Source organism: Cervus elaphus, chromosome 24 (genome assembly GCF_910594005.1).
Source record: "Cervus elaphus chromosome 24, mCerEla1.1, whole genome shotgun sequence".
Taxonomy (NCBI): domain Eukaryota; kingdom Metazoa; phylum Chordata; class Mammalia; order Artiodactyla; family Cervidae; genus Cervus; species Cervus elaphus.
In genome coordinates, this window is record NC_057838.1 from 63,907,221 (window position 1) to 63,923,385 (window position 16,165).

Genomic DNA, 16,165 nt, shown 5'->3' on the forward strand with positions numbered 1-16,165 from the left:
CTGCCGTCTATGAGTTCATCAGAGTCGGACACGACTGAAGTGACGCAGCAGCAGCAGCAAGTGTTGAGAAGCGATTCAACTGTGTTTCTTGCTTTAAAATTTTTACCATTTTAATTCTTTCTAGAGATATGGGTTAAGACAGCAGTCCCTGGCTTATTTCCATCTTGGGACCCTTTGTAGGTGGGGTTGTCATGGAAACAGATGGGTCTGGTTCAGTCTCCTTGGCTTGCCAGGCAAGAGTTGCAACCATCCCAGAGCCTGTATGATCCAATCAGAGGAACATGGGCTGGTCCTTAAGGCTTCCTGGGCACTGTCTTTACTTTTCCAAATGTTCTGGAGCAATCCACTGCCCTTCGAACCCCCAATTTTGTCAACTGTATAAGATGTCTCCTCCAGCTCAAATTCTATGGGGGGAGGAGGGCCACAGCTCATGGCTACTGACTGGGGTCTGCTCATCTGGACCCTCCTCTCCACCTCTCCCTTCCCCCAGAGAACTTGCCAGAGAAGGCTGACAGGGACCAGTATGAGCTGCTCTGCCTGAACAACTCTCGGGCGCCAGTGGATGCATTCAAGGAGTGCCACCTGGCTCAGGTCCCTTCTCATGCTGTTGTGGCCCGAAGTGTGGATGGCAAGGAGGACTTGATCTGGCAGCTTCTCAGCAAGGCACAGGTATCCCCACCCACAGGACCCCCACCCGCTTGGATCTGGTGGTGGGGAGGTTTCCTTCCTTCCTTCCCAAACTTCCCACCACTCTGGAAGATTCAGTGGCCTGCCTATCTAGGCCATACTCCATACAGCTGAAACAATGACGCCTCCTCTAGCGTGACCCACTGGCGGTGTCTCCCGGGCTGCAATAGAAGTAGCGGGAGGATGATGCGATATTCTCAAGGCTCTAAGGTGCTCAGACCCCAGCAACTTCGTAAAGACGAAGCCAAGACTGAGCTATGTCACAGGGATGCCATGAGACCCTCTACAGGAGGAGGTCGACCCAGCTCTCAGAATCATCCTGGAGTTCCAGATACTCTGTTTCAACCTGGTGTTTCAGTTTCCTGTTTACCACTGACATGGTAATTCTCTTTGCCCTTAATTAGGAGAAGTTTGGAAAAAACAAGTCTCAGAGCTTCCAGCTCTTTGGCTCTCCAGGCAGCCAGAGGGACCTGCTGTTCAAAGACTCTGCGCTTGGGTTTTTGAGGATCCCCTCAAAGATAGATTCGGAGCTGTACCTGGGCGCCCGCTACTTGACCGCCTTGAAGAACCTCAGGGAAAGTGAGTGAGGGCCAGGCCCGCCCTAAGGGCAGGCCGGTGTGGGCGGTGAGCCTTGGCTGAGGCCTCGGGGGAGCACCTCACACCCTCCAGCCCTGCCCGCTGTGGGCCGCTTGACCCTGCTCTGTGGTGGTCCCTGGGTCACTTCCAGCCCCTGGAGGCCTTCACCGTGTAGGTGTGATGTGAGTGTGAGCGTCTTCTGTGGAACACGTCAGGTGACAAGGGCCTCCAAAGGAGCATGCCGCCTCCTGATAATACTGCGGCAGGACCCTGAGTGCGTCAGGTTGCCCAGCCCTGGTAGAGCAGTCAGTTTGCCTCCGGGGACGTGAGAAGTATGAAGACACCCCAAGAGAGCCAGGGCCCTTCCTGGGGTGAATCCAGAGCCCTGGGCCCTGAACTTGGCCACGATACCACCCTGGGTCAGCTCAGCCATGGCTCCTCCTCCGCTGGAGGCTCCAGGTGGACTCTGGGTGAACGGGGAGGCTGCCCTATTGGTGCAGCCTGTTGACCGCTGTGTCCCCGGCAGCTGAGGAGGAGGTGAAGGCAAGGTCCACACGGGTGGTGTGGTGCGCGGTGGGGCCCGAGGAGCAGAGGAAGTGTCAGCAATGGAGCCAGCAGAGCGACCAGAGCGTGACCTGTGCCACGGCCTCCACCACCGACGACTGCATCGCCCTGGTGCTGGTAGGGGGCCTGCCGCCGGCCTGCGAGCGCTGCGGGTGGGGGGCCCAGGCCACCGCATCTGCTTGGAGGAGAGCAGGGTCTCAGCGGTGCTTCGGCCCCCAGGGGGGCAGGGTGTGCCCGTGCCTGCGCAGAGTGGGGACAGACGCAGCTTTCTGTCCTCCAGAGTGTCTGTTATGGACTTCCCACTCTTCTGATCTTAAGAACAACTCACAGTGAATGCAGGTAATTTGGAAAATTTAGAAAGATGGGATGTAAAAACAAGCAGAACAATGGAACCTCATACGGAGCTACCTCAGTTCAAGGTGTGTCAGTCAGTCAGGTCTGACTCCTTGTGATCCCATGGACTGTCGCCCTCCTCTGTCCATGGATTTCTCCAGGCAAGAATACCGGAGTGGGTTGCCATGCCCTTCTCCAGGGGATCTTCCCGAACCAGGGCTTGAATCCGAGTCCCCCGCGTTGCAGACAGATTGTTTACCATCTGAGCCAGCAGGAAAGCACCACAGTTAAGAGTTTCACTAATTCCTCACCCTAGGATTCATCAATTCATCTCAGTTTAGCCTCAGAACAGTAGTGGATCGTTCCACCTACGTTGTTTTGAGTCCTTTTCATTTAACAGTATATCTTGGCCATTTTCCCATGTGACATATGCTTTGAAAACACTTAAAAAAATTTTTTTTCAGTGACTTCCCTAGTGGTCCAGTACTGACGAGTCCAGGGAGGCCTGCAGGGGGCCTTGGTTTGATCACTGTGTGGGGAAGATCCCATGTGCTGCATAGTGTGGCCAAAAAAAAAAAAAAAAAAATTATTTCAGGTTATCTTGTGTATGGACGTGGCACAATTTAGTCATGACCCTCTTCTTCTTGGTCCCCTTATTTTGATGTTATCAATAGCCCTGTGCTGTGTGGCCTTGAATAGAAACCCTCATCCACATCTCCAATTACCTTCAATACAATTGTAAAAAAGTTATTAGTCAAAGAGGGAGTTTCACAGTCTTGCTGAATCCCTGTTCCAGTGCTGGAGTGTGGGCTCATTCATTCTGATGGTGAGCGAATTTAATTGGTTCTTTCACTTGCGGAATCCTTTGAGTGTAGTGCTAATGAGCGGAGACTAGACGAGACCAACCCTTCCCACCTGCCTCCTCAGTGAGGGCGGCTGGTGCAGGAGTGCGTCCCAACAGTGCTCCAAGTACAGAAGGAGTTTTTGTTCTGAGTCCCTGGGGTAAAGAATCCACCTGCCAATGCAGGAGATGCGGGTTTGATCCCTGGGTCAGGAAGATCCCCTTGAGGAGGAAATGGCAACTCACTCCAGTATTCTTGCCTGGAAATCCCAGGCAAGAGGAGCCTGGTGGGCTACAGTCCATGGGGTTCCAAAAGAGTCATTCACATCTTAGTGACTAAACAACAGCAACAACTGGGCTGCCTGTTCCTGGTCTTTCCAGTGGAAGTGACAGCATGAAGGCATGTACGGCTGGTAGAGAATTAATAGCGCACGTGGCATTTCCTTGGGGTGCTCAGATCCATCCTTGCTGCTTCGCTGGGGCACCTGACATCAGTTCTCTTAGAGCTATAAAGACAGGCAGGATGGGAAATAGCCCCACTGTGGTGCTGAAGATATGCTTTGTCTTGGCAGAAAGGAGAAGCGGATGCCCTGAGCTTGGATGGAGGATATATCTACACTGCGGGCAAGTGTGGTCTGGTGCCTGTCATGGCAGAGAACCGGAGTAAGTGGAGAAGAGTGTCCTCTGGCTTATTCCCTTTGGGCTTCGAGGGCGGGGTAGAGAGGAGTAACCCCACTCAGTGGGTCATGTGGAGACGTTAAAATGGACAGATAGGTTCAAACAGGAGAATCAGGAGAAAGAATAGATGCAAGTGGCTGTGTTACCCACATGGCCTATTGTGGTGAGAACTGACAGAGCGCAGATTGATTTCCTCTTTTTGATTTTTGAAAAGATTTTTAGGAAGTTATAGTAAATATTCAGAAAAGTGCACAGTGTACAACTCAAGAACATTTCACACACCGGTGCATCCCCAAGCACTAGTGCCCACAGCAAGACAGCAGGTCCCACAAGTCCTCTGGCGTCCACCAGCCCTGTTACCCCCAGCAAGGGCAACGACTCCTGACTTCAAATGGCACAAATCGGTTCTGCCTGTCTTTGAACTTGATGTGAAAGGAGTTGCACAGTATGGACCTTTTAAAATGTCTCTTGCTCAGCATTATATCTCGTTTTGTAGTATTCTGTTGTGACTCTGCTGCAGTTACTTATTTATTCTACTGTGGGTAAGCCTGTGGCTAATTTCCAATGGTGGGCTGCTGTGGATAGTGTTGCTATGAACATCTGGGTCCTTGTTCTGTGGGGAACACAGACGTGCATTTCTGCTGCATGGAACTGCTGGGATGGTCTGTTTGGATTTGATTCTGGACTGCTGAGATCTCTCGGGTGGAGAAAGACAGATACCTTCTGATTTCACTCCTATGTGGGATAGTTAAAAAATAAGTGAATAAACAAAATCAAACCAAAGCAAAGACACAGATTCAGGGAACAGAGTGATGGATAAGAAAACAGGGAAAGAGAGGTGGGGGAGAGGGAAATGGGTAACGGGGGTCAGCTGTAGGTGATGGATGGGAACTGAAGTTTTGGTGATGAGCACGCTGCAGGAACGAGGCTTCCCCAGTGGCGTGGTGGCAAAGAATATGCCTGCCCGAGCGAGAGAAGCAAGAGGCATGGGTTTGATCCCTGGGTCAGGAAGATCCCCTGAAGGAGGAAATGACAACCCACTCCAGTATTCTTGCCTGGGAAATTCATGGCCAGAGGAGCCTGTGGGGCTATAGTCCATGGGGTCACAAAGATCACACACACACACACACACACACACACACACATACACACACTATAGGTATAGTTCTCGTAAAACTTACATAATGTTATAAACCAGTTAAAGAATGCTGTTCCAATAAAACAACACCTACATTCAAATTACCCATCACATGAAGCAGGGGTGATGAGACCTTTTCCCAAGGAGAGGCCAATTCCAGAGTCCAAAGGCATGGATGGAGAGTGCTGTAAGGAGATGTAAACAATGCCACTTTATCCTTCGCCTCTCCACAGGGAACCAGAGGAGGCCAGGTGCCCCCCACCTCCGACTGGTGAGGATTAGGTAGGAGTCCTTTGGTTGCAAATAACACCAACCAGTTGCCAAGTGGCTTACACAAAAAAAAGATAGTTGATTGAACTGTCCAGACGTTAGTTTCAGCAGTTCCACCCCTGGGTACATCCCCAGACATGTGTGAAGATGTCAATGACCACAATGGAAGCAGTGAACTTAGGAGCCATAACTCAGCTCAAGTGAGTTACATACGACAGTAAGGCAACTCGAACTTAAAATCACAGTACTGGGGCAAATATCATATGATATCTCTTATATGTGGCATCTAAAATATGGCACAAATGAACCTATCTACAAACAGAAATAGACTCACAGACATACTGAACAGGCTGGTTGCCAAGGGGGATGGGAGGAGGGAGAGGAATGGACTGGGAGTTTGGGCTTGGTAGATGCAAACTATTACTTTTAGAATGGATAAACAACAAGGCCCTACTGTATAGTACAGGAAACTATGTTCAGTTTCCTGGATAAACCATAATGGAAAAGAATATAAAAAGACAAATGTCTGTATGTGTTTAACTGAGTCACTTTGCCATACAGCAAAGATTGACACAACATTGTAAATCAACTATACTTCAGTTTAAAAAAAAGAACTTAAAAACACAGTATTGGGTTGAATTAAAAACGAAAAAAGGAAGACACTTAGTGAAGTCTATTATACAATGCCATTTATTTATTTATTTTTTTACAATGCCATTTATTTATGTTAAAAACAAACATATACAAAACCATGCCAATATGCGTTTCTCAATGTGTGTACCTTTGAAAAATAAATGAACACACTAAGCAATGTGTTTAATGACATTTTGCTTCTCTTTATTCTTTCAGAATCCTCCAAAGACAGTAGCTTAGATTGTGTGCTGAGACCAACGGAAGGTGAGTTCAGGGTCAAGGGTACGTTCTTGTCCCTGGAGGAGGAGAGGTTGGGAATTAAAAAAAAAAAAAAAGTCCCAGAGATGCAGCCATAGAAGCTGTGAGTTCTTTCGCATATGCCAGTCATTCAGAGATGAGAGTGGCTGGGATTCATGTTCACATGGACCCTCACACATGGCAGAGAAAGCTCAGAGTTCCTCACTGTGTCCTGAGCATGGGGAGGAGGGGTGGCCCATCCCCATCTCGTATGGATGAGGAAGCAGAGCCCCGGATCTCACTCATAGCCGTGGATAATACTGTCCAGAGCTGGTGCCTCCTCAGCTTTGGTAGAGAGTGACACTTGCCGGCAGCAGAGTCTACCAGGCGTTAGCTAGCAGGAGGGGAGCTGCACCCCACTGGCCCTCTCTCAGCGCAGGGAGGTCCTTGGGGACATCCCCCAGTGTCCACTGAGCACTTAGTCTGGTGGCCGTCATTGCTATGGCCCCATTCAGTTGGCATGTTGCAGCTGGTGATTTATGCACTTTAGGAGTCACACTTGTTCAGTGTTTGTGGCTTGAGTAGCACACATCTAAAATTGAATTGCCAGGAGCAGTGGATGGCTGGTCGAAGACAGTCCCCAGTGGTCACTTCAAGGATCAGCTTAGTATTTCATTTCATAGCCCAGGTCTATCTCATCTTAACATAGAGCAGCAGCTTAAGCTGTGTTGGTCTATTTGACAATGATCAGTCATCTGGGGGGATCGTTGCCTGGTGATGCTTCTTAACCTTTGTGGGCCTGGGTTGCACGCTGTGCAGTAGAGTCTACGGACCGGGCCCTGGGAGGCTAAGACTTGCTCTTCTGTTTGTCCAAGGGTACCTTGCTGTGGCAGTTGTCAAGAAAGCAAATGAGGGGCTCACTTGGAATTCTCTGAAAGGCAAGAAGTCATGCCACACTGCCGTGGACAGGACTGCAGGCTGGAACATCCCCATGGGCCTGATTGCCAACCAGACAGGCTCCTGCAAATTTGGTAGGAATCTTGAGGCAGTCATGGGTTGGCCATCCTGGGGGTAGGCTGGGGTCCCCTGAGAAAGTCAGGGCAGGGAGGGTGGGGATTTGCAGGCCTTGTCTGGTGTGAGCAAGGTCCCCTGTGGCTGCCTTCTTCAGTTTCTTCACACAGCCTGCCCCACGCCCAGTCCACCCCACACGGAGACACAGAACTGGAGTGTCAGTCTGTCTCTCTGCACGCTAAGAATGGATGCAGGTTTGAGAAGTTCAGAAGTCTTTTTTTTCCCCACCTCCTGGAGCTCCAGATCTAAATTCCTCCCAGGCGCTGGCTCCCTAGTTTGGGAAAAGCCACCTGCCTTCCTCATAAAAGGTGTCTTCTGCTACTACACAGAACTGACCTACAGAGGAAACCCAGTAAGACCTCCAGACTTCTGCCTCAGCCTCCCCCCTCCTGCCCTCCCCACTGTACACCACGCTCACGCCTCACACAGTAGCCACACCCTACCTGCCATGGGCCTGGTGATGGGGAGGCGTGTGCCACGTTCTCGTTGTGGCCCACGTCCCGGGCAAGCCTCTGCTCCGGTGGGGCCCTGCTGCATTTTGAATGGGTCTTTGCGATTCCGCCTTGGCAGGCTTTCATATGGCTCTGCTCCTCCCCAGGAGTGCACGCTGGTGTGGCTCTCTCTGACCCCACGGCTGCCTCTAAGCTGTGGGGAGGCTGACAGGACCGTGGAGGGACACTCCCAGCATCGCCTGAGCTTGGCACGTGGTGTGGCTTTTCCAGTGGCAGGGAATGCACAAGTCAGATAAGGGGTGCTATTTGCTCATTCGGGCAGGGCTTCCTTGTCACTTTTATTTCCTCTCTCTTTAACCTGTTTTAATCCGTGTTAACTTCTTGTTGTTGTTTAGTCGCTAAGTTGTGTCCAACTCTGCGGCCCCATTAACTGTAGCCCGCCAGGCTCCTCTGTCCATGGGATTCCTCCAGGCAAGAATATTGGAGTGGGTTGCCATTTCCTTCTCCAGGGAATCTTCCCGACCCAGGGATTGGACCTGAGTCTCCTGCATTGGCAGGTAGATTCTTTACCACCAGAGAAGCCCCCACTCACTTCTTAATGTGGGCTAAATCGCATGATGAGTTGGTCTAGATTCGGTTCAGCTGCAAGGGCAGAGAACCCCCAGTAGAAGTGAATAGAAAGGCTTATTTCTCTCTTATGTGAGTGAAGCCCAAAGGTGGCTTATCCAGAGCTGACAGGACAGCAACATGGTATCAGGGACCTGGCTTTCAAATATCTGGCTGTTTTGACACGTATGTGACTTCCATGCTCAAGGTCACTCACGGCTCCTGTCACATCTGGCGGTCCAGCCCCTGCTTCTGCTTTCCACGTGCAGAATGAAGGAAGGGAAGGAGAAGGGGCAGAACACGTGTCAGGATACTGGCCCCCGATATTCCTGCTCTTAGTTCAGTAGTGAGTGCCTAGCCACGTGGCTTACTAGCCACGGAGTCTGATAAGGCTCATCTCTGTTTAACTGGGTACCAGGTGCCCTGGTAAAAATCAGGGTTCCTATTCCTGAGGAAACGGGGAGATCAGAACCTGGACATTTTGCAGCTTCTGATACCATGGCCATTGAATTCATCAAGCTGAGTCTCCTGCTCGAGGCTGCGATGATGGGACCCTTTGTACAGTCACAGACTCTCTTCTCCAGCCCCAGTCAGGCTTCCCATAGTCTCAGGTTTTTCTGAGTCCTGCTGGGGCCCAGGTTGGTGGTAACTTGTTACTACGTGTTATAATGTCTGTGTTCTGTCTGCCTTGGTCAGTGTGATGAACGGAAACCAAGCCACGTCCGTCACCTGTTAGGCAAAGACCACTTAACCTTGACACAGGTAGGAAGAGCGGGCTCCCCATGTTTCTTCTCTGCAGATGAATTCTTTAGTCAGAGCTGTGCCCCTGGGGCCGACCCAAAATCCAGTCTCTGTGCACTGTGTGCTGGTGACGACCAGGGCCTGGACAAGTGTGTGCCCAACACTAAGGAGAAGTACTATGGCTACACCGGGGCTTTCAGGTGAGTGCATGGCCAGGCCTCATCAGAACAGCGCCTTGTCCCTCATCCTCCAGGACCTTGGCACGCCACATTTCTTTTTTTTTTTTTTCTCTTTGTAAAATATATTCCCTTTATTTTTAATTGGAGGACGACTGCTTAACAATGATCTGTTGCTTTCTGCCGTACAAAGCATGAATCAGCCCTAAGTACCAGGAGTAGATGTATATCGCCTCCCTCTCTGCCGCCCGCTCCCCGGAACACCCCTGTGGGTTATCACTGAGCCCCAAGTTGAGCTCCCTGTGTGATACAGCGGCTGTCTGTTTTACACGTGGTGATGTTTACAGTTCAGTGCTTCTCTTCTCCTTCCCCCTGCTGTGCCCGCACGCCTTTGGCACTGCACTGCTAAGGGGCCTGATGTGGTCTGTTGGGGGCAGCCTGGGGATCAGCTGATGGGTGGGCCAGGGGAGGGCTTCTCCCACCACACCCACCACCCCACGAGTGGGGACTGACCCCGGGGCTGTCTGATCTCAGCTCTGCTGGGCCCCTTCCTGTGTCCTGGAACCAAGGTCAATCTCAGTGGACCTCAGTGTCATGTCCAGAATCAGATAGGGAGAGGCTGTGGTATAAGTCCTTTCGGCAACTCAGTTTTATGGGGAAGAATTTTCTTTCCCGTAAGCACCACCTTCTCCCCCAGTCTAGGTAGTCATGTCTCGCGTTTTTCTGCTCTCTTTGATTTTGGCCTTAGAAATGGCAGAGAAAGAGTGTTGCAGAGTTATTCTCCACTAGTGAAAAATAAACCAAAAAATGTTTTCAGAATTCACAAATTATAAACACTTAGTGAATTACAGTATCTTTTCACAGTCCTCATTTTTTCAATCCCATTCTTGCAGCTGTTACTTCTGAGTGATATGATTAGGGGTTTGAAGGGCAGAGTTCTTCCCCATCCGTTCTTTTTTCTCTATTCGCCAAGAATATATTTCACCACCAGGTGGCGTCATGTATCTGAGAAACTCTGCTCAAACTGGTCTTTGGAATTTTTTAAATATAAATTCAGTAGCCCTCTCTCCAGTGATGGGATGATATAAAAGTAGCTTTTGCTATACTCTGAGTGACTTATTCAATATTTCATGAATGTACAAAAAATTTTTAAGGGGCTAAATTTTTGCACATGGAAAAGCTGTCATGTGATTCCACTCAGCAATACTGAACAGACAACTTGTCTGATAAAAAACCATGAGGTTTTCCTTTTCAAACCTATAGTAAGGCACTATTTCACTGAAAACACATACACTTTAGAATTCCTATTTATACTAGAAGGAAATGCTTTGTCTTTTGCTCAACTCGAAAGTTGGAACTGGAAGTTCTGTTCGTCTCTCTAACATCCTCATATACTGCTGGTTCTCAATTTTTAAATGTCAGCTATTTTCTGCTGATTTTTTATTATGAAGGAAGAAAATCTAGCCTCTGTTACTGCTCCTGTGCCTCTTCCAGTGATAACCACAGACTTCACCTCCTTTTAGTATCCAAAAAGAGTATGACGTATTTAGGGCTTACTTTATCATGAATATGCAAATATTAGTCTCATATTAAATATGTGATATAATAAGATTATATTTCCCTTACTGTACAAAGTTTTAGTTTACTCTGGAGTTGATAAATGTCTTATTAAACTTTGCTTAACTTTCTATACTGCTTTTAAAAAATCACTCATTCATCTTCAAACCTCCTGCTTGTAGCACAAATCTCCTAACGTTCTGTGCATAAACAGACTGGGTGCGGCCCCAGGTTCATCATTTACTTGCGAATGTTGCATCTGAAGTTTCCACCCTCCTTCCCAGTCTAGATTGATCCTTTCTAGGTGCCCCCGGAACACCTGCTCCTGGGATTCCCCTGAATCATCATTCTGGGATTTTCCATTGTCTTACTTCCTGTTAAAGGATTTGTTTTCTGGATCCCTCATCTTTCACTTTCAGGATTTTGTTGCGACAGAACATGTCTTTTTGAGAAAGAGTGAGTAGGAGTTGCTGGTTTTTGAGTATTTACATGTTTAAAAACATCTTTAGTCCACCCTTGAAGGGATTTATAGTTTGACTGAATAAGTAAGTGTAGGCTAGAAAAAATTTTCCCTAGGAATTTTGACAGGATTTCCACATCTGGGAAATGGCAGTATTAACTGGCTTGATCAACTGTCCCACGAAAAACAAGGAAAAATGTTGGATTCAGCACAAACACACACAGACACATTCCTAAGAGCATTGAATAACTGACAAAGTAACAAGGGATTATTAGACTAAAATCTAAGGAGATAGGGACTCAGGGAGCTAAGTTTGGAGCCACTTTTGTCCTGAGGACAGTTAGTGACTGACAAACTTACACTCAGAGGTTACATATACCTTTAGGGTAGGGCTGAACGAGAGGTAGCTTCCGCTCCACTCCCGTAGGGCTTCAAGTTGCCTACATGCTGAGGAAAATACATACCATCCCTGAAAAAGTGAAACCATGGGCCAGCTCTTACATGAATTTGCAGCTCCAACTTGTGTCTCTTAGGATGGTTCAGAAATTCTCAACTCCTAATTCTAAAAAAAGTGACCCTAGACTAAGGAGATCACTTCTCTAGGAATCTGTCTGGAAGACAGCATCTTCAGGTTAGGCCGCAAAGACTGCTCAGAAATACTCTTTGAATAATAATGAGCCAGATGTTGTGAAGCAATTAGCCTCCAACTAATAAAAAAAATTAAAAAAAAAAAAATAATGAGCCAGACACAGTGAAAAGAGTAACTATAACAATGTTAAACAAACACACAGGGAAGAAGTTGCTGGAAGTGGAAAACAGAAGAATCAGCAGATTAGTGTTCTTAAAAGGAATAAATAGAACTTCTAGAAAGGAAAAAAAGTACAGCAGTTGAAGTTAGCTATGCAGCTGACCAATTTAACAGATTAAACATAGCTAAAAAGAGAAGTAGTGATGTGAAAAATATATGAAAAAGTTATGCAGAATGTAACATAGAAAATAAGCAAATTCAGAAATTTAAGAGCATCAATCCATTGTCTTCTAAATCTAGAGTTTCTGATGAGAAAGCTGATAGTGGTTTTTGATCCTTAATTCTTTGTACATGACATTTTTTTCTTCTTGAAAAGAAAATTGTTTTTAAGTTTTCAGCAGTTTATTTTTGGCTTCCTAATTCTGAGAGAGAAGTTTTAGAAAGCTCATGAGATGTTTTAGTAAACAGATCTACACAAAGAATATTTTTTTGAAGGGTAAATAAATCAGACATATTTGATGCGTATTTATCTCTAAATTTCAGAGATCAAATAATGAATGAAAAACACTCTTTAGGAAAAATGAGTTCAGGGTTTCATCCAATGTAAAATGCTTTGAAAATTATTTTCTTGAAAAGTTTTTTATTTTAAAAAATAAAAGAAATAAGCAATAGTTGTAAAAATTATTTTTTAAATCTCCCTCCAGTGTTCTGAAACTTCAAGAGGGTATTTATGTGGGTCTTCTTTTAATCCATTGAATGGCGCATATGTATGTACACATGTATATAGGCTCTGTTTAGTCCTCCTGTTCTCAGCTACTTTCAGTGGTACCTAGTGCTTGTAATTGTTGAGTCTTTCTGGAGGTCTGCTGTGCACATCAGCTTTCTCCTTGGGTGTCCCCCACCCAAGTCGGACACTTGGGTGTCCAATTTATATCACAGTTTTCTTTGCTCTGTTGGGCCAATTACCGCTCACTCATTTGATCTCTGACTTCTAAATGACATTATTATCGTCTCTCTTTCCCTCTTGCCTTCCTCTCACTCATGGATTTGTGGCTTAAAAAAAAATCTCATTCGTGCCATACTATCGGCATTTTAGAAGGAGGGAGGGTACTCAGAAGTCTTTCAGCTACCATTTTAAACTCTAAAGTTCCTGGACATATTTGTCTTTATTTTTTCTATGTTTACTTCCATGTTGCAGTTTTTGGAATGCGTGTTATAAATAGTTATGAAAATTCTAATAGTTTTTCCTCTCTGGCAATGTTTTTATTCTCTGGGACAATTTAGGTGCCTGGCTGAGGACGTTGGGGACGTTGCATTTGTGAAAAATGACACAGTCTGGGAGAACACTAATGGTAGGTGAGGGTGTTTTCCTTTCCCCTTCAGAGCACAATCTTTGCCGTCACAACATAGCCTACCGTTGTGGCAGTCCCAGCGCGGGTTGGAAGAGAATTTCCTGACACAGAGTATTTCAGAAAGGAGCGACTTTATAAGAACAAGGAGCAGAGATAACAAGGGTGCTGCAGGCACAGTGGGCCGACCTCCTGACCAGGGAGAGTCGACCGAACGCTGTTAGAACAGCAACTAGGCTCAAGGGAGAGCCAACTCTTTCCTGGGTAAGTAGCCAAGTTTTATAGCCTCAAGACGAAAATTGCTGCTGGAAGGGTGGCATTAGGTGATTGGTTAGGGCGCTAGAGGGTGAGTACCAGGGTAGGCACTTTTTCATGTTAATAATATGGAGTCAGGAAACTGGTTGGTAAGGATCAGGTGGGCTTTTGGCAATGGTTACAGTGGAGCTCAGTCAGTTCCAGAGGTGACCTTGATTCTGGGCCACAGAAGCACGTCATCTGCCTGTCTCAGCTGATCAGAAGTTTAAGGTGAACGATACTAAAAAAAAAAAAAAATTGACATATGCAAGTAAAATTTCCCCTTTTTAAAAAGGAAGTAGAAGCCTTCATTCAGCCCCTATAAACTCTCAGTGGGGAGACTCCTTGGGGAGTGAATGAGGGCAAAATCACAGGCGGATGCAGATGATCAAAGGGAAGATCGGCCAGCCAGTAGAGAAGTAGCCACTCTCTCTTCTGACCTCTGGTGAAAATAATAATGATAAATTCAAGACTCTCAGCAGTTTGCTACCTTCTAAACTGCACCTCTGTGCTCACCTCCCGACAGCCTCCCCACCCAGAGGGAACTGCCACTTCCTCCCCTGGAGAAAGAACTGCCTCAGCTTTCCACCTTCCTCCTTCAGTGCCAGCTATAGTCCTAGCCTCTGCTTCCTCAAGTCCCTGGGGAGAGCGCCTGAGGCCAGACATGTAAATTTTGGGATGATCTATTGGAGGAAGTGTTTTCTTGAGGGGAGAGGGCAAAAGGAGAGAAGCAGCCCCGAGACCAAGGAAGTCATATTTGCATACACACAGGCGATTTGCATACACACAGGCGGGCATGCACACAACTGCATTTCGAATTCAGGAACCTTGAATCGAAGTGATCTCCAAGGCTCAGCTGAGTATAGTTTTAAGCTTCTCTGGGATTTTGCACCTGTGTTTTATTGAAATTGATTTAAATATATTTGATAGACCCATAAGAGAAGTTCCTATCCTTCTTCTAGTTACATTAAGAGCGTTGGAATACGAAAGGAAACAATTTCTTCTTGAACACAAACCAGCACTTCTATTTCTGGAACTTGCTGGAAAATATGGATTTTCCATATTTTTATGATACACATTCCAATGTAACAGCTTTATGGAGATATAATTTACCTACTGTAAAATCCACCCATTCGGACTGTCTGATTCAGTAATCTCCAGTGCATTCACAGAGCGGTGCAGTTGCCAACAAAATCCAACAGGAGAACTTTCACAAAACCCCTCAAAGAAGCTCTGCTCCTGCTAGCAGTCCCTTCACCCCACCCCCAGAGCTGGCAACCACCAATTCACTTTCTGTCTCCAAAAAATAGATTTGCCTATTGTGGGCATTTCACAGAAATGGAATCCTACGATACGTGGTCTTCTGTGACTGGCTTGTCTCACTTTGCATCATGTTTTCATCCGCGTGGTAGCGTGTGTCAGAACTTGGCTCCTTGTTGCTGAGTAAGACTCCATCGTGAGGACATAGCGCGGATATTTGATACGTTTGAAGTCTGTATAACTTGAGGAGCTTTATTTGTTCTCCTTCACATGTGTGCATTTCAAGAGGCCGGTGGGTGGTCACAGCCCCAGAAAGGAGGCTTTGACTCAGCCGGGCAGCCGTGGCTGATGCAGCCTTCTCTCTGTCTCCAGGAGAGAGCAGTGCAGACTGGGCTAAGAACTTGAACCGCGAGGACTTCAGGTTGCTCTGCCTCGATGGCACCAGGAAGCCTGTGACGGAGGCTCAGAGCTGCCACCTGGCGGCGGCCCCAAGTCACGCTGTGGTGTCTCGGAGCGATCGGGCAGCACATGTGGAACAGGTGCTGCTCCACCAGCAGGTGAGGATCCCAGGGCCTCCTGCCTGTTCTTACCTGCAGGGGCTCCTCTTAGGTGGTCAGCCACGGAGCCCAGTGGAGCTGCTCATCGCCAGCCGTTCTTCCTTGGGCCCCGGCTTGAAGCTGGAGATGACAGTATTTGTCCGCACCGAGGGGCTGCCCTGAGTCTCAGGCCCCTGGACGTGTGCTCACTGCCCAGCCAGGAGAGGCTGTCTCTCCTTGAGCCTCCTGTTGTTCTTCCGGCAAATGAGGGAGGCGACTGAGCCTTGCTCTCACAGTTAGGCAGAGAGTTGAGTTTCTTCTGTTGATGTCTGCAGAGCCTGGGCTGGCTGGGCAGCGTTCTCTACAAGGCCCCTGCATTTTTAGTCTCTAAAAACAACTGACCCAGATGTAAGGCTATCTATGTGAAGACATTTGAAAGAAATCCTATAATTTCCTTAAAGTCTGGGATTTTTCTATTAGCTTGTCTAGTTCTGTGGTAAAACGGCATGTTTTCTTCTAGATGTGCTTTAAAGACAGTGACCCTGGGATGTAAAAATAGGCCCAATAACTAGCATGTATGGAGCTCCCACTATGCATAGTCACAGGTGCTGTTAAGAGGTCTCCACTATGAAGGTGCTTGGTCCTTGCAGCTCACCTCTGAGGGAGCCCTGGGCACAAAGGAGGAACCACGGTCAGGGGAGACTAGGTGACCTGCCCAAGGCAATGACCTGGTCTGTGGCAGAGAGGATTTCCCATGCAGACTGCCCCTCTGGGAGAGCTGGTCTATTAGAATGCTAGAGGTGATTATCCTTGAGGACGGTTCTCAAACTCCTCATTTGGTACCTAGTCACCCATAAGAAGTTCTGAGGGCGAAGGCCACAGATTAAGAAGCAAGGCAAGATGGTGGGAAGTGATATCAGAAGTGGTGAGGTGCCTGGGCGCTGGCCTGGGGCCTGGA

The 16,165-nt window shown here is 47.6% G+C and overlaps 1 protein-coding gene across 1 annotated transcript in view; it reads left to right on the top strand.

The window, feature by feature from the left end:
* The window catches only part of LTF (lactotransferrin), a 30,314-nt gene that overhangs the window by 11,989 nt on the left and 2,160 nt on the right, over window positions 1–16,165 (top strand). The window contains exons 7-15 of the mRNA XM_043886826.1: window positions 491–669; window positions 1,092–1,266; window positions 1,790–1,944; window positions 3,574–3,664; window positions 5,937–5,984; window positions 6,833–6,988; window positions 8,886–9,027; window positions 13,053–13,120; window positions 15,044–15,228. Of these exons, the coding sequence (XP_043742761.1) occupies window positions 491–669; window positions 1,092–1,266; window positions 1,790–1,944; window positions 3,574–3,664; window positions 5,937–5,984; window positions 6,833–6,988; window positions 8,886–9,027; window positions 13,053–13,120; window positions 15,044–15,228 (1,199 nt within the window). The remainder of the gene's footprint in view (window positions 1–490; window positions 670–1,091; window positions 1,267–1,789; window positions 1,945–3,573; window positions 3,665–5,936; window positions 5,985–6,832; window positions 6,989–8,885; window positions 9,028–13,052; window positions 13,121–15,043; window positions 15,229–16,165) is intronic.